The 18,857-nt window shown below is 33.1% G+C and overlaps 2 protein-coding genes across 3 annotated transcripts; both read right to left on the reverse strand.

Annotated features, from left to right (window-relative positions):
- Nucleotides 1-278: 278 nt before the first annotated feature.
- LOC110834066 (4-vinylanisole receptor) lies at nucleotides 279-3,697 on the reverse strand. Its single transcript, XM_022072853.2, has 5 exons — nucleotides 3,495-3,697; nucleotides 3,070-3,169; nucleotides 2,362-2,463; nucleotides 1,440-1,592; nucleotides 279-511 (listed from the first exon to the last, which is right to left on the reverse strand). The coding sequence occupies exons 1-5, from the start codon at nucleotides 3,695-3,697 to the stop codon at nucleotides 455-457; spliced, it is 615 nt and encodes a 204-aa protein (XP_021928545.2). The 3' UTR covers nucleotides 279-454.
- Nucleotides 3,698-5,062: 1,365 nt separating this feature from the next.
- Ent3 (equilibrative nucleoside transporter 3) lies at nucleotides 5,063-18,842 on the reverse strand. 2 transcript variants are annotated; one of them, XM_022072818.2, is made up of 10 exons: nucleotides 18,654-18,842; nucleotides 18,287-18,465; nucleotides 18,007-18,161; nucleotides 17,401-17,529; nucleotides 16,501-16,575; nucleotides 15,769-15,992; nucleotides 14,172-14,478; nucleotides 13,113-13,300; nucleotides 12,106-12,346; nucleotides 5,063-11,057 (listed from the first exon to the last, which is right to left on the reverse strand). In XM_022072818.2, the coding sequence occupies exons 1-10, from the start codon at nucleotides 18,819-18,821 to the stop codon at nucleotides 10,600-10,602; spliced, it is 2,124 nt and encodes a 707-aa protein (XP_021928510.1). In that variant the 5' UTR covers nucleotides 18,822-18,842; the 3' UTR covers nucleotides 5,063-10,599. The 2 variants fall into 2 exon arrangements, with proteins under 2 accessions (XP_021928510.1, XP_021928511.1); XM_022072819.2 differs by having other exon boundaries at nucleotides 18,287-18,841.
- Between the last annotated feature and the right edge of the window lie 15 nt (nucleotides 18,843-18,857).

An 18,857-nucleotide genomic window follows, 5' to 3' on the forward strand; every position in this document is an offset into this window, starting at 1 on the left:
TTTGTAACGCCAGGCTTTTAAGAGTCACTGCCAAGTATAGTTGACAATAAATCTTTTAAGTTAAATGAAACAAAATCAAAAGAGACAAGTTTATTTCAATTTCCTACTATACAAGTTACAGTACACTAGTACATATGTCAACTCATAACAATCCAATGGGGAATATAACGTCAGCAAATTACACTTGTGCACATTTCAACCATTTGAAGCAAGATCGTCCAAATAATGCTTGAACATTCAATCCGTACCTCAAAGAGAACACTTCACTATGACAAAGATCAGTTGATAAACGTTGTTTAATTAATCAATGTTTACCCAAAGAATCACACAAAACCCATAATACACTGTGAAAAATGCAGAATTATTGAAGCAATTGGTACATATAGTTACCATTGAGCTTTAAAGGCTTATACAAAGTGCAAGTTTTGTGTCCTAGAAATCTGTGTAGTGTCTCCTACGAATCAGCAACGTTCTTCAATAAGGTATAGTAGGCGTACACCGTGTTCGCTATCTGAAAGCACAAAAGAAACAAAGGAAAGTTCACTCAAATATCCTCGCCCCACTGTTATTTAGGTTCATTTTTAGCGATGTGGTCTTTCCACCAGCCCCTCATTCAAATACAGACATTATTATTATTATTATTATTTATTCGTTGTCATTGATTAGGTCTCTTCACCATTTCCTGCTCAATAACACAGATACTGTCTAATTTCCATGAAACTCGGTATGAACATCATGCCACTAGATTTCTTTCGCACTTTCACCCCTCACATTCTTTATTTCTTTCCTGCTTTTCTTATTTTGATCTTCCTTTCCAAGTTCTAAAAGGCGCCGAATATTAGCAGCTCTCACAAAATAGAACATTCTATCACCTAATCTCATTACTCATAACTTGGTCAGTCATGCAGTTATAAAGATTAAATGTGTGCATACATATACATATTTGAAGAAAATTGAACGTAAGAAGATGGCGACTACACTAATTATTTTTCTACGTAAATAGTGATCTAAGAATCATGGTGGTACGACAATTATACGTTAATAAGTAACTTTCTAGAGCAGTCACTTATCTAGTCAAAATAGTATCTACTTTTATGGATCCCTAATATCCATTATCTTTTTTAAAATATCGCGTCACTGCAACCGATTCTGAGTCATATGAACGCAGTCCATGTCCTCAAACCCTGTTACTGTAAGAACAATTTTAACATTTTCCTTACTCCGAAGTTTCTTTAAAACTAAAATTTTATACACATTCCTCATCGCTCCCATCCGTTCTACATGCACCGCCCATCACATCCTCTTTTTTTTTGTGTCAGCCCAGTAATATTTGTTGAAAATACAAAGTATGAATCGACTCGTTGCATTTCATAATAGGTCTATTAACTGCTTTCGGATTACTTTGAACTAATCTAAAATTCGACCAACTAGCTATGTACCTGAAGGTAGGTTTCTAACGACACATTATAGAACTTCCCTGCGGTGAGCTGTATCGGCTTTTGAGCTCGCATAATGACGAACTTGATGTCGTGCATTGTCTGCAAATGCTTATACCAGGGACAGCCGTAAATCGCCTTTTCAACTGCCAGACTCTGTAAATAAGAGAACAACAGACTGTGAAGTTTTATGCCTTAGGAATTCTGGCCACCTTCGTCACACGTACAACAGCATTGTATCTAAAAGGAAGTTGAGGTACATAATTCCCACACTGAAATATTGAGATGTAACAAAAAGGGTATTTAGATTTTTGTGGTTCAGCTAACTTATTGTTATTTAAAGAAGCATTTGCTACCCCCACCCCACAAAACATATTTCCAAGGAGGAAAAATTATAGGAAACAGTGATTAAGAACGATGAAACGGGGGAAAACAAAACGAAGAAAGCTAAGAGAAAAAAAGTCTATAGAAAGTAATGAAGAGACATGAATGTAACATCATAATAATTGACTCCTGAAATAATTGATATAAACTCACATAATTCATGTGCTCCGACTCGCAAATTTATAAAAAGATATAGAAGGAACTTTGTATCGCATTTCTTACCAAAAATCAACTAATATAATTCTTTCGACGGGTACAAATTCTCTAAATAAAGGCCTAAGAACCTGCTACTTGTCAATTTTGTGGCCCTAGTAAATTTTCTGTATTATCGTGTCATATTATATTACGCAAATATTTACCTAATGTCAGAAATTGCCTTCCACTGGTGCTGTTCCGAGTCAGATGAATCCAGTCCGCCCCTCCCACGCTGTATCCGTAAGTTTCGTTTCGTGTTATCCTTTTTCTGTGCCTAGGTCTTCCACGTGGATTCCTAACGAACATTTTGTGAAAATTTCCCCAACAGTAAGTGTGACGTACTTACCTGTTCAGTGAGGTATTCGCCGGCCCAACAGAATGACAGCAACCAAACGTAAAAGCAGGAACCACTCATCAGAAATTTTAGGCTCTCATCATCAGCAAAACCCTGCAATGGAATTTTAAATGACACAGCTTTGTTTCAGATCCATACTACGTCGAAATAAAGCTTCAGAAATATTAGGAGAAACTGGAATTGAAAGGGACACATTTGTTTCTCGTATGTATTAAAATTAACGAGAAAATTGCAAAATCTGTAGTTTTCGTTATTTAGTAGGCTGGTCTAAAGATAAAGGCAGAGATCTAAGTAAATATTTGTTTCATCACTAGAATGCAAGAAAAAATCATAACACAATTTTAATTAACAACCTCTTACAAATGTAAAATTTCAAATATTTGGTAACAGCAGTAACAAACCAACATATGAAACTATAGTTTCAGTTAGTCAGTCAGTCAGTCAGTTAGTTAGTTAGTTAGTTAGTTAGTTAGTTAGTTAGTTAGTTAGTTAGTTAGTTAGTTGTTTGTTGTTGTTGGTGGGTTTTTCTTTTTTTTCTTTAGGTGTGAAACTTGGTCTTGCACTCAAGGGCAAGATCAAATAGTGAGGATATTTGTGAGCAGGGCAAATTGTTTATAACTCAGTAAAACAAGAAACAGTTTTAAATACATAATAAGTAATAAAGTTAAAGCAGTTAACAAACGTATGCTTATTACTTACATATGCTAATCGAAATGTAGACAAGCACATGAGAGCCTCACTGAAGACGAAGATTATTAGAAGCATTGGACTCAAGAAGTCTTCTATCTGTTTGCATAAACTGTAAATAATTAATTTATTAAGTTATACAACTAATTTCATATGAAGTATATTATTAATATGCATTTCCTAATCAGAACAGTCCGAAAGAAGCAGATGTTCTATCACCACTGATTTTCAGCTTTGCCTTAGAATGCACCACCAAGGACATACGTACTATGGTGTTGGGGTCAAATGTTGCTGATTGCAGGCATCTCTTACATCAATTGGTCCAATTTCAAAAATTAAGGGTTGGCTACTGGCAGATGTGCAGAATTTTTATGCTATGCATATATTTCCTAACTTTTAAAATGGAAGATGAATTTTGTTACACGCTATTTACGTACCCAATTATTTCTTGATGGTACTTGATACAAGATGTCAAATATTTATGCAGCTGTGCCAAATGTTGACTTTCTTCATCAGACTCATCTTCAGCATGACGTTCATCTCTGTACTGTTTTCGTTGTGGTGTATGAAGACAATGCTGCTCAGACTCCTTTTTTGTAGAAAATATTATGTTGATATCTTCAATTAAATCTACCAACATACTGAAATGTGAGGCGGTGTGGTACATCAGCCCTAACATTGCTATAAACCATCCTGTGATATTCAGAACACCTGTAATTACGGTAACTCCATGTAGAATTTGTGCAATTTCATAAAATGGAGACTTATTTACGTTTGAAGGAAACCACATTGCTAATCCAAAGTATTTGCCATGATTGTGTTCTATGCCTTCCTGATTAATCTGGAGAATAAATTCAATATATCCTTTTATAGTCGGTATTACGACCCATATAAATACTGTTACACAACTAACACCCAAGAATGTATTTGAAATAAGTTTCCCAGTGTACAGCGACTCCTCCATTGTTTTTAATTTTTTTGTAGAAGATCCTAGTATTTCCATGTAAGGTCTAAAATTTGTTTCCAATATGTGAAATAATTCTATCATAATTTTCCTTTTATATACAAAATATATTGCCAATATTGCACTTAACACAAAAGCAGATATTTGAAAAATTATGGGTATGGCTTTTTCAAGACTATTCAGATAGTTGCATAATTCAATGAACATAGCAGCAATGGCAGGTATAAACCAAATGAGTACCAAACAAGTGTACATATCATATAATCTTGATTTCCACAGACTTGAATAAACACATTCTGGAGGTAATACACCACATAACTTCAGTGCCCTAAAATGGAATCTTAGACTGTAATTCTCTATTAATTCTTGTTGTTTCCTTTGCTCAGCTTCAGTGCTTTCCATCATTATAAGGTGCTAAATATCATATGTTGTTCTCGTTTTACAGATTATATAATTTCTGTACTCTTAATAAGTTTCTTTTTCTAGCACTGAAATATGGTTATAGTATATCTGATAAAACAGCTTTACTGTTTTCTGTTCTAAACACAATACATGCATATACAGTAATCTTGTAGGTATAGTGATGCTATGAAGCTGGTGTCTGATTTATGGATAGATGTGTTCAGTTTATATAGGCACTGCATATTTAACATGGCATGCAACACCACCTGCTATCAGAACTTCACTGTTAGTAATTACCTATTCTGCTATTCCTTTTACTTTGATACTGAATACTAAATAACAAAACACATGTGAAATTATATTTTTATTTAAGTCTGCAGGTTTACTTTCAAATGAAGTTCATATCAATTTTAATTATAGAGTTACAGATGTTATTGATTAATATTATAAAGTCAAGACATGCTCTAAGAATTTCTGAAATAGAATGGTTTCCAATGAAGTAACATCTCAAAAATGCTGGTGTTTTGGATGTTGCTTTTGTTGAATGGTTAAAATGTTTCAAGTATTATCAACTGCAAAATCTGTAAGATTACAAACAGAGGTCAAATCAGCACTAAACAAATAGAAACATTGCAAGAATTCATATTTTAAGCAGTTTTATTTTCACATTTAATGTAATACAGTTTTCTTCCACATCCATTATGATTTAACTTCTACATATATTTTCAAAACACTTCTAACGTCAACAACTAAAGGAGTCAAATACAACTGTACACAAAGCATGTCTAACAATTAATTACCTTGTTACACTATATACTGACATTTACAGGTATATACAAGCATTATATTTCTTCCCTTACATAACTGTCTATTATGAAACTAATATATTTATGAGATTTTAAGTTCTTACTATGTTGAAGATGTCAATGTTTGTCTTCTAGGTTGTAACACCACGAAAAATTATAGGAAGGTATCACTGTTTTGAAAGAATAGAATGCCCTAAAGCTAAAGGCATATTGATCTCCAAAAATGTAGGTGTCTACCTATAACTCCATGCAGCATTACAACACAGAACACCAACATCAACATAGATATAATTATATCACTAAGATATGAAATTTGTTAATTACTATCATTCTGTTTCATACATCTACATGACATAATTTAATAAAATATGAGTACACTGAACACTGGAAAGTTCTACCAAGGAAATATTCCTCCAGGTTAAAAATATATATATTAACATGTCTACAGAATTTATGTTTAGTTAAAGTTGGACTTTGAGGCTGAATGTAGAATAAATTCTTGTACAACGATGATTTCAGATTGCCATATAGTCATAATACATGGTGGTAGCTTTTAACCATGAAAATGGAACACATTAGAAATGACATGTTGTTAGAAAAATGATGTGAAACATATTTTATACCTACTGAAACAATACAAATTAATACCAATTAATGTTAAAGTTAGGGATTCATAAAAGCAATGAACTAGTCAATTTATTGGTACTTGGGAATTTTGTTCATATTACAATGGTCCAAGGACAAAGCATATTGAAAGAACCAATTAGGAAGATATTCCCAACTTATGCAATTGAGAATAACAGCTTTTATTTCACAGCTCATGTGAATTAAGGTTATACCACCACCTCTTCATTTCCCACTGACTGGCTGTACTAAAAGTTTGAAGGGTATTTAGTGAGAATAGTGTGAAAAGTTTTCCCCACTTGTTAATTCATTAAATACAAGCGCATTTTAATAGACCCAACTCTTGTGATCAGTATTTGTGGCAGAGTAATCTTAAAATAATGAAATGAACTGCTAAAGTTTGAGTCTGAAGGGATCTAAAATTTAAGGGGACGCCAGTTTTTTACAGATTAGAAATAAGATTAATTGAAAAGCCCCAGTAATGCTTCCATACATAGTAATTTCTAAAGAACTGAGGACAAAAACTTTCTGATTGTAGGGCAGTCAGGACTCTTAAATATTCTGTATGTAAGGTTCATAATAAATTAAAATCTACGCTTCCCACCTTAAAATTATGCTTTGAGGAATAATAATACATTCACACAGTTGTGCACATTAAAATGTTATGTTCAACTTGTAACCTGATGCCCCACTCTGACATTCAGATTGCAGTTAGGTGACTTTTGAAACAACAGGATCGTTAAATTAGGAAATTGCATTCCATGATGTTCAAGAGAGACTCCAATAAACACACGGTAAAATGAACAAAAATAAACATGGTTCTTTCAAGCTGATAAGATTTGAAACTGGGGATGATGTGTTCATGTTAACAGTGTTTGCCAGGCTAACATAGTTAACATGAATGCTCCACCCCTGTTTGAAACAGTAATGCATTTTCTTTGACATCAGAAAATTCAGCAACAACAGGCTGACTTTCTAGTTAACCTTCAATAAACAAATATAATAAAACTCATAGTTTAATTTCATAATAACTGACTTTCAATATAAAGAAAATTTCAGTTGATTTTACACTGGCACTGTTAAAGCGAGATAAATTACTTATAACTTAAATTTAGAACTTTTTTAATTATGGTACATGACCATGCTAAACAAAATTTTCTGGAAATATTACTATAACCTTTTTATATGTAACCATGCAAATATTGGTGAAGTAAAACAATTATTCTGTGTTCCTTTTGTTTAAATTGCACAGGAAGTGAAACAAATTTCATACCTCGGTGACAAAATGCTGTTATACATTTATAACATAAAGGATAAGTTAATTAATGAATATTTATAACTACATTTATATGTCTTCCAGTTTTTAAATGTTGCAGACATACAAATCTGTACAGTGATTAAAGAGATTTAACTGTATAGTGCAACATAAAGAATAATTTACGTATTTCAAACACTGGCTTCCTTTAATATCATTGCTCAGAAAATTATAAGCATCATTAAATTTCATAAAATTATATGGTTTGAAAAATACAGTGATCTATGTAAAAACATATTTTTTTAAAATTAACTGAACATTTAAGGAATTCAAAATTAACCCTCTACAAGATTATTAAATAATATTAGTCACAGCATTCCATCACTGAACATTTATGCTTTGATTTCTGTGTCAAACCCACCGAGGAAACATGATCAGAAATGTCGAAAATGTCATTTGTCACTTTCAGAATATTCTTATTAAGTGTTCATTATAGAGATTGAAATAACCCAATAAATACTATAACAGTGATGGCTGTCTGGTTATAACATGCCTCAGAACAGTTTCAAACTCTATTTACAATCAAAATGGCTTATCCACATCAAAAACGTTATTCCAGTTTAATAAGTTTTCTAACACTTAGTCCTGTTTATGTCTAGTCAGAATCCACTGTATATTATTATAATTACACCTTGTATACTTCTCTTGTATTTATTAATTACATATAACAGATAAAGCATAAAGACTTTCAACATTTATGAACAATAAAGAATTCTTAATTGTTGGTGGCAATGTACCACCACAGGCCTGTCAGGTCACTTTCCTTAGAAATTTCACTTCAGTCATAATAAAGTGAAAAGCATTTTCTGAAATGTTGTAACTAGCACCCTCACCTATTGATCTCACTTATTTAATTAATTTTGAATTATAAAATGTTGTAAAATTAATGCTGTTGCATAATTCCAGTTATTATTCAAAATGTTGCATTTCTTTAGGATCAAAAGTGACTATCCATTCAGTATATTAAGAAGCCATCTGAAAACCCTAGCAACATGGACAGAACTGTAAAGAGTCATGAGTGAAGGTCAATGAATGTGTAATGTGAATTATTTGAAGAAAATACATCTACAAACATTTGGCACAATTTGCTTTTGGTTTAATTAATCACTAAATTCCTTAAAAAAAGACATATATTATAGTAACTATGGCTATTATAGTAAATATATCTGTGTATTAATATCATTTTCAGTATTAATTTTGAAGTGGATGAATGTTCTCTTTGATACAGAGATGTATTTTTATTCAGAATTTTCAGTGAATCCATCCAACAACTGACACAGACCAAATTCTATACCATATCATGACACTTTTATTAAAGGAATTTTATTAAATCTCATCAAAGGACCTGACGGTTATGAAACATATATTATGTATCATTAAGCAACAATATAAATAAAAAATCCAGTAAGCTGAATCATGTGTAATCTGCAATACATAGTAAAGGTTAAGACACATAAACATGAATGAAAAAATAACGTAGGAACCATATATATATAGACATAAATCAAACATTACAAATGGCACCATCTTAGGCAGCAATCAAAGAGACATAGTTTTCCTTCAAAATATACTATATATGTCTGCACTGAAATGCAATGCAATACAATTCATTTTACAATAAATCTACTAGTTTATTTGTAACTAAACTTTCTTATTCCAAGCTGTTACTTGTGTTTTAATTCAGTTCATACAAACAGTTTTAAAGTTTTCTGTCATTCTTGTATTAACTGTGACGGTACCTTTCTATTTCAATCTTTACTACAGAAATAAATTATTCACTATATTTTATTACATTACACATGTAGAAATGCGAATATAAAGATAAAAATTCTGCAAAACATATTTCTATATAGAAACTTAAAAAGTATTATTCAGCATCTGTGATCTGGGACGAAACTGTCGGTCTTTTCATAAACATGTTTTATACTGTCCTCTTTTAGAGAAATATTTTCTTTCACTATTTATTTATGGTAATTACCTTACCAAGTTCTCTATGGGATCGAAAACATATTACTATACAATAAAAATATGGACAAATTCATATATATAACTCAAAATTACATTCAAATATCATAAATTTTGTTTTTAAGTTTCAGCTGCAAACCAAAATTTACATAATTGGAAAAGGAAGAATGAAAGAGCAAAGCTAACTTAATTATTTCAGACATAGAGGCTGACGTTCCTGTTCTCCACTGGGTTTTTGTTAAAACAAAGCACATCAAATTAATTGTATTTAATATTATTATGTCAATCTTATAAATGTATATTTCCTGTGTCAAAAATGTTGCTCTTAAAACAATCTTGTATAACACCTCTTTGTTGTATAAACAATAACAGGACTCCTAACCTGTTAAGTGATAGACATTGTAAGTCACTGTAAGGAACAAACATTGACTTAATCTTACTCACCATTAATTTAGACTCTAAAAACTAAAGTATGTGACATCAGATATTTTTATCTTGTATACACCAAATTATTCAGTTCTAAAAATGAGTTTTACATCATATACCTTCTTTATTATTCATCATTGTGGTGCCACATAGTAGTTGCTTCATTAAAACCATTTATGGTCTCTTAGCAACAGGACTAGATAAGAGCAGATATAGAAAAAAAATATATAATAGATTAAGTAATACATTCATTAAAATCATAAAATTTGTTTGCCTGTTTGTTTTCTAAGTATCTAATACCTCACATATGGTGTATGATGACCTTTCTGACCTCTGCCAGCCTAGGAAATTGCACATAATCTATTTGTAATGCAGCAGCATCAATAGTGAAAATTATCACTATTCCTTTAATAAAGTGATCATGAGAATGATGATTGGCAGAGGCAATCTAAAGCTTAACGTAGACTCCAAACCATGAACTGGAGTCCAGTACTCATCACATTACCAAAGTTTTATCTTTTACAGCTGAGCAGAAATATCTACACACAGATATGATCAAGAATCTGAAACTTCTAGATTACAGACTAGTGTCTTACCCCAGTACCAAGTCCCATCTCAAATCAGAATGCAGCATCGGTATAAACACAGAAAATAACAGAATGTAGAAAATCAAGCAAACTGCATTGCTAATGTCAAGTTAATCTACCCTCTTATCTCTACAGCAATAATGTGATGTAAGTTTATTTACCAATATAATTTTTTTGTTTTACAGAAAAAAGTATAACTGTTCTCTTATCTCAGTGGCAATAGTATGGTCCATGTAATTTACCAGTGTAATCTTTTGTTTTTACAACATGTATCATTAGAATGTCTCTGTCCTCCAGAACTTTGTCACAACCTTGTTATGCATCCAGTTTGAGAATCTATTACACAGTTCTATTTACACTCTCACACTTACGTGTACGTACACACACACACACACACACATACATACACATACACACACACACACATACACATACACAAACACAGCAGTGTCTCTAATTTGAGAAAGTTGTGTTAAATGGAACAAATGCAGAACTATATGTAATATTAGAGATTGCAGCTGCCGTTGGCGTGATTTTTTCAGGTGCAAGGGTATGTGCAGCTACTCCCAAGACAGTAGCTAGGACGGTGGCAGTAGCAGCAGTCATGCTAGTTGTCAATGCTGTAGTTTTGGCAGCAACTGTAGTGTTGAAGGGACCAAAAAGTTGGTTTGGGGTAATACTAGACCCTGCCTCAGTGGGTATGATGTATGACAAATTTGTCAATGCAGGTGTAAACATATCAACAGTATTTGAAATTAGTGGAAATTTTGTACTTGGCATGGGACTCATTATTGATGATCTTCCTGGTCTGCAAGTGTCAGGGTGCGGTGCACCCAAAATTGCATCCAATAAGTATGCTACGAGGGATCCCGCAGTAAGACCAATGTTATAGGATAGTGTCATGATGTTACCTGAAATAATTATAATTCAGTCCTCATAAAATTATATAACAGCACAATTAACAAGTTAATCCACCACATGTTTTTAATTTTTTGCATCACTTTCATGTGATAGATTAGTCTATGGACTCATTATCTGCTGGTTATAAACAAACAGAGAAATAATAAATTGATAAATGAACACAAATGTACTCACTTTATTGAATAAAACTGATAACACTAAAATAAAATGGGTTCACACAACACAGAACAAGCCAGTAACCAACCACAGGAACAGTACAGTCAAAGACATAATCAAAAGTCTTGAGACATAACATGTACCTTAATTTAAAGCGAATTTTTAGACTTCTTAATTTGTACTCAATTTTTAGTTTCTTCCCCCCCCCCCCCCCCCCCGCCCCCCATAGATTTCCAGGCTGTCTGTATATATGTCCCCATCCTTTTTAACTTTATAACAAAGTGACCAATTTCATTAAATTTGTGTTACCATTCTCCAAACAGCAGAAAACACATGTGTTGCATGAAAGTTGTATAAATTAATCATGTAACTGCAGAACGTGATTTAACTTTGAAACAAGTTGCTATCCAGACAGAGAGAAAAATATCTCAAAAACATTACTGCAGATACACAGTAAACTCTCAACTGAACAAACCACAGTTAAAGAATTTTGGATTTAATGAACACCATCTGGTGTTGCCAAATGTTTTCTGGATGCAAGGCATTAGCATACATTTTCAGTTTTAACAGACAAAGTCCATTAAATCAAAAAATGTCTGTTAATGATCATTGGATTTAACACTGTAATGGTTTAATAAATCATGTGTCATTGAAGGTGTCCAGTTCCTGTTACTAATCTGTTCCTAATGGAAATTATGTCTAAGGATGCATTACTGGTACCTATTAGTCTATTAAATCAAGGGTTTACTACATCGGCATTCAGACACCTTGTTATACTTACAGATATAAAACATGTGTTCAACGCAGAAGATCATTGATACATTGCCATAAAAACCTCAAATGTGAAATGAGGTTCAAACATTTGCATGACATCCTAATTACCTGTCAGTTCTCTGTGCTCTTCAGCGACTCTGCTAGGGGCTTGAATCATGGGCACACTGCCTACCAGTCCATTGGTCACTCCCAGAAGCAAAGTGAATAACATGGGATATCCTTCCCCTGGAATCAGAGGACTACCTCGAGGAGTAGCACACAGCAGCAGCATAGGTATCAGTAATGTACGCAGCCATGCAAACACTATGAGCTGTGTCCGTGACCAGTCATATGGTACTGATGCTAAGACCTGTCAATGCCACCAAATCAAGACAACAGTGTTAACTCAAACAGGTAAATTTTCTTGATGAATACATTAAATTATTAAAATTCACCAACTACATGGTAAAAGATGTATCTTGTAAAACATATAGAATGCAATTAAATATGATTTGTTACATCATTTTATTTTTAATTTATATAAAATAACTCCGTTTATCCAGTCCACACATTCACATCCTATATACGTAAGATCAATCTTAATATCATCCTTCCGTTTTGCTTAACTCTCCAAAATGATCTCTTCCATTAACGTTTCCTGACCAAAATTGTACCTGCATTTCTCATTTACCACTATACATGCTATTGTACTGCCCATTTTATCCTCCTTGATCTTATTTCCCTAACTAAACCAAACAAAGAGTATAAATGATGATGATCCTCATTATGTAATTTTCTTCATCTTCTTGATACTACCATTTGAGTGGATCCAAATATTTGCCTCAGAAGTTTATTCTCAAACAACTCCAATTTATGTTTTTCTCTAAGGGAGAGACACAAAGTTTCACACCCACTTAAAATAATCAAAATATTCTAGTCACCACAATGAAAATTGTCAGATTAACATCTTCATCTCCTATTTTTATTAAGAAGTTACTGACAGTTATTGTATTGGAGATGGTGGACAACAAAATTAAGCTTAAAGGATAGCAATTCTCTATTTAAAAACCAAGCATCTCTCTTCAAAATATAGTGTATATCTACTTATACAATTTTATGCTAAGAACTATACATACCTTCCCCACAAGATCAGCAGCATTGAAGACAGCCATTAGAATTACAGGCATCCAGCTGCCAAATTTGCAGCTAATAATCTCACTCTCAATGCCTGGATACAGACAGAGGGTAACAAAGTAAGCCAGTCCAATAGAGAGCATGTATGGCCAGATGGTTTTTGCCACTTTCCATCGTGCCATGAAGCCTCCTGAAATGGCAGTATGAAGTATGATAAACTATTATACCTTCTAACTCTACAATAAAGGTCTTACTTGGAAGTAACAACTTTAATCAATCCAAATAACAATTCCTGCAGATAAAATATTTCTTACAATGTGCTTCTGTTATGAAACCCACCAAAAACATCCAAACAAATATATGAAGTTAAAGCAATTGATACTAATCAATAATGCAAAGTGAGCTTGCATAAATAAGGGACATAACCAATTTTCTTTTAATATCAGTAAAGGACAAAATTGCATGAGATTTCTTATTCTACATACTGCAGAAATCATTAGAGTTTCTAAATTATTAGGGAGTGATTTTTGTAAGAGCATAAAAACATACTACATAGGAAATAATTCCAAAATGCTGGAAATATTTTCCTGCATTATGAAGTTCATGACCAAAGTATGAATCCAAACATGCCAGCTTCAGTTTTCTGAATTGTATGTTTTTTCTTCTTCTTTCATTGTGAGTTATCAGTATTATCAGTATCCTCATAAAGTCTCATACAATGACCAATATCAGAAAATTCTATGTTGTAAATAACATAATTTAAGTTTCATGCTAAAAAGATGTTCCTTAGTTAAACTCGGTTTAAATTAACCTTTATCGACCATGTGCCATGGCTAATATGCAGTCCAGCTGGCTGTGCATCACACTAGCATATCTCTAAACCATTAACCCCACAGTTAAGATTCTGCCAGCAGTCACATAACACAGGAGTTTAAACCTCCTATTCCCATTTGATGAAGGTTAAAAGTCTTGATTGTGATATAAGAACAGATGAAAATATTGTTGGTAAACACAAAAGAAATCTAATCACAACTAATAAGTTTTAACTACTGGTAACTTACTTTTCAAACCCCCCCAAGCCTTTCCCTGGCTTGAACCATACACACTCCTCATGCGGATAACAACATCCTCTACTTTATAGGTTGGACCTTCAGCAGCTCCAGATCCTGGTGCGTTAGCAGCTGTGGGTTCATATACTGGATTGGAGAAACTGAATGGTGAGTAATGTCCAGTAACAGCAGCAGCTGCTGCCACTGCTGCATTATCAGAGCTACTAGTCCCAGAATCTGTTGCCAGAGGACTCTGCTGCAATTTGAGCACTCCATACTGAGTCTTCATCATACCATCAGCTTGGTCCAATTGATCCATCTACAGTTAAACACTTCATTATGCTATTATTTACAGCAGGACTTATAAATTAATAACTGTGTAAATTTATAGCCTTTATTTATGAAAAGTATTTATTATTACAAATTTCCAATACATGAAAGTTGTCACACAGAAGCAATAATTATGAGCTACTCAGATGAGCAGGTTATATAACTAGAACTTTATAGTAGTTTATGTATAATATGGAAGCATTAAGTGAAAGTAGACATGGGTTCTTCTTATAGCTTCTATGTGCCATACACTAGTGTATAGACTTTAGGTAGTTCCAAGAAAATGGGGGATTGGAGTTGAATAAAACACTTCCTTTTCTGGTCAACATTGATATTAATATACTGGGCAAAAACATAAATGCCATAAGTAAAAATAATTTACAAGTTCTATTAGATGAAGGTAATGTGGTTGTTTTAAAAGTAAATACAGAGAAAACTAAGTATATGTTCAAATCTTGTCGCCAGACTGCAGGAAAAATCATAATATAAGGGTAGCTAATGAATACCTCATATATTTGGGTATGATGGTAACAAATCAAAATTTTGGTCATGAAGAAATAGATAGCATATTAACTTCAGGGAATGTTTTCTACCAAGCAGTTCAAAATTGTTGTCTCCCCACCTGCTATTTAAAATCTGAACATTAAAATATATACAAAACTGTAAATTAACCTTTTGAAGATGGCTGTCTTCTTTGTCATTGCGCCATGTAGTCTGGTAGAAGTTTACTGACATTTACCGGAGTACATGACACAACAACCCAGATAACAGCCTTCTTCAGACTCACTGCCATGAAAACCTCAAATCCTACTAAATTACAGTTACAGTTAAAGCTATAAGGCAAATATTTTGACCTAAGAAAGATGTACAAAATTAATTAAATTTTACAATGGTAGACTGACTTGACTGTGAAATGCTGTATGATGGTATTAGAAACATACACAAAGTTCTCATGAAGAACCCTCTTTAAAATCTCAGATGGAGAAGAAATTATAACATTAAAACAGATCTTAATCAGTAGATTCTAATAATGTGAATTGGACTGAATCCAGTGACAGACTTTTATGTCAGAAGCATTAAACTGAGAGTCACCTGAGTGATCAGTTCAGTGGTTTGTTAGTTTTGTCCAGTTGAGTTTGCAAGTTATCTGGTGGGGCCATGGTCAGCACATTTGGGTTGATAATTATGGTGATGGGAAAAGGAGTTTTATGTATTTCACTCACAGATTTAAAAAAATTTAACAATCCCATGATAAGAAAATAAGAGGGAATATTCTTACCAAGCCAACATCTTCCATTGGTTCCAGCACAATCTTGCGTGATTCACGACACAGTGTGATGTAAAATTGAACAAAATCAGTCCTCTGTACAACTTGATGCAGACAGAAGCATAATGCCACTATTCCAATAGATGTTACAAAGAAGATGATTGTATTGATTTTGGGGTCATCGAGCAAAAGCTTTGTTAGGATACGGTTACCAGACACTAAGAAACCTGCAGCACCTGTAAGCACAAGCAAAACAGAAGAGCGTAATCTTTGTTAATGTGTGTGCCAATGAATGAAAAGCCTCCAGCCTCTAATGAATGGAAGAAATGTAGGTCATCCCCAGACATTGTTGCTCTCTGCATAAATATGGAAAATTAAGAGGTGGGTGGAAGAAGGATCAACAGAGCAGGAATAAGAAAGAAATTTCTTATTCACTGAATGATCTGCTCCTGATGGTCATACTAGAGAAAGTTCAAAAGGGTGTGGTGAAATAGCATTTCATAGAAATTAAACATTCAAAACACTTAAAGGGATGACATATCCTCATAATCATGTCAGTGATATTTATTCTACTGACAATTCTAACTGAAAAATAGTTATTGACCTGCAGAAAAATTAGATTATATACAAGATATTCTTACAAAGATATCACTGCATTAAAATTGTATGTAACATAAAATATAAACCTAACTGAAATTTACAATGTTATCTTTAGCAAATTACAAGGTGTGTATGTATACTTACTTTCACCAGCCATGACAGCTTGAGTATAGCGGCTTGGTAACATGCTGGTGTAACCATAGAAACTGGACTGCTGCACTGAAACAAATAATTGACACCAAATTGAGTATGACAGAACTGTTTGAAATTTTACATACAAAACTTTTAATTTATTTTCAGCTTGTAGTACAACACAGTTTTTCCTCCTTTTTAACATCCAGCATAGTCCTTTCAATGTTGAGTATGTTTTTATGATAATTTAAATTAAGACATCACAAAACTACATGCCTTTCTTCCTTTTTCCTTACTAAACTTTTATTACAGTTTTGAATGGTTTAATAGATACATATTTAGCTGCTCAAGAAGCTCCCTTCATCACCACAAAAGACTGCCTGCCACTTGTCCTATATTTAACCACTTTAATCAACATCATCTCTATAACCTTTATCCATAAAATCTATTTTAACATAATTCTCATATACAGACATCAGTAGTAGACTTCTAGTCAAATTTATTCATACATTTCTTCCTTAATTCTAGTAACCTGATAAAATGTACTTCAAAGGCAGAATTAAGATATTATTGCTTCACCATGATAAGTTACCATCCTCTCAATTTGTCTGGTGATAAGTTTGCTACTGTCTCTAGACACACCTTCTGTAGTTCACATTTCCTCCAAGATGGAAAGACCAATTCTTAGATGAGAGTTCACGGAATAGGCTCTATGTGCCTAAAATCTAACTGGCCCAAAGGAATAAGAAAAGGCAAGACTTATAGTGTTATGTTCCTGACCCATACACAGCTCTAATCTGATATTATTACATCTATTATTTTTTCTCATGCTTCAAATAAATTCTCACATACTTCTCATGTTCTGCACTTACAGTCTAATCTATAACCTACAGATTCTGTTCAATTTCTTACCAGTGCAGCCATAAGCCACAATAGCCACTGCAATGAGGTTGACAGTGTAAGATGTACTGGTTTCAAAGATATCCAGTCCTATTTCACATATTGCCACAAAAAGCAGTGTGAAGAAAGAAACGAGATAACCTGAAATGCATGAAAATAAATGTGAAATGCCTTTAACAAAAAGAGAAGTAGATGGATTCAACCCCTGCTGAAGTGTGATGTTTTATTAATGGAGGGAAATTTAATAAGACATGTTGAGATGTAAGTAGAATATGACATAATGACCTATAATGGAAGCATTTACATTACTGGTTTACGTTTGAGAAAGACAGTTACTTTTAGTTTGTAGGTTTCATACACTATGGCATATGAAACACAAATTATATCAAACTTTAATCTATAAAGTTATATGTGTAAAATAATAGAAAGATTTTCTACACATCTAAACCTGTTAAGCCATAAAGGTTCTGTTAATCCTTTGTTAATAATGTACAAAGGTATAAACTGGCTAGGAAAACTTTTATATGATGAGAGAAGTACAAATGGTATAGTGCAACAAAATCCAGAGTACAGTGTAATTGAATTAATGCAAAAAAATTTAAGATATGGACATCCTACCAAAAGTGATGCGAGTATTCAAGGACAATGTCTCCACTAGAACATTGTTGGCAAGTACAGCAAAGAATGCCATCACTATGTAAACAAGTGACATGTCAAATACAATAGTAGTTCCAGGATACTTTCCTTGGAAGTAGTCTACAGCAATGATGAAACTAGGAGAGAAATAGAAGTTAAAGATGTGTTAGTGAGGAAAATGTAATCTTAATTTTAATCTTATTACTACTTTATTATTTGTCCAGCAACACAAATTTACTTGTAAATTTAGTGAAGAGATTACCTGTTATATGGAAGAAGAAACCCAACACCTGCTAAAACTAATGCAAAATAGATGCAATTGCATTTATCAACTGGAGGTGAAAGATGACTAAAACCGTTTGTGAACCGAAAACCATTTGCAGCACGGGCTTTGCCCAGTTGGATGTAACCTCTGCTGAGATTTTCATCCATTATCAAGGACTGGAAAAATTCAGAATGAACAACTCTTCAGGAAATAAAACTTAATATGTATATCAAGCAATTTACATTTGTAATTTGTTTTCTTTGGCAGTATTGAACCTCTGTTTACTTCGCTCTAATTTAACTGACGGTACAAGTCCAATTAAACACAGAAGACAGCAGGATGTATTGTTGCTTAAAAGAACTACCTGCCAAACAGTTAATTGTATATTTAACAAATTGTGGAACGACACATCTTCCGTTGAACTTTTCACTATATAAAACCTAGCACAGATGTGTTTACAACAGTTTGGACTATGAAAAGGAGATGAAACAGGATAACAGAAATAAAATGACTTGTTCCATACGCATGTCATTGAAATTTTCGCATTGATTTCTGCTCAAAAATTCCT

The sequence above is a fragment of the Zootermopsis nevadensis genome, unplaced genomic scaffold (genome assembly GCF_977971745.1).
Source record: "Zootermopsis nevadensis isolate Lab colony 2312 unplaced genomic scaffold, Znev_1.0 Znev_ptg000017l, whole genome shotgun sequence".
NCBI lineage: Eukaryota > Metazoa > Arthropoda > Insecta > Blattodea > Termopsidae > Zootermopsis > Zootermopsis nevadensis.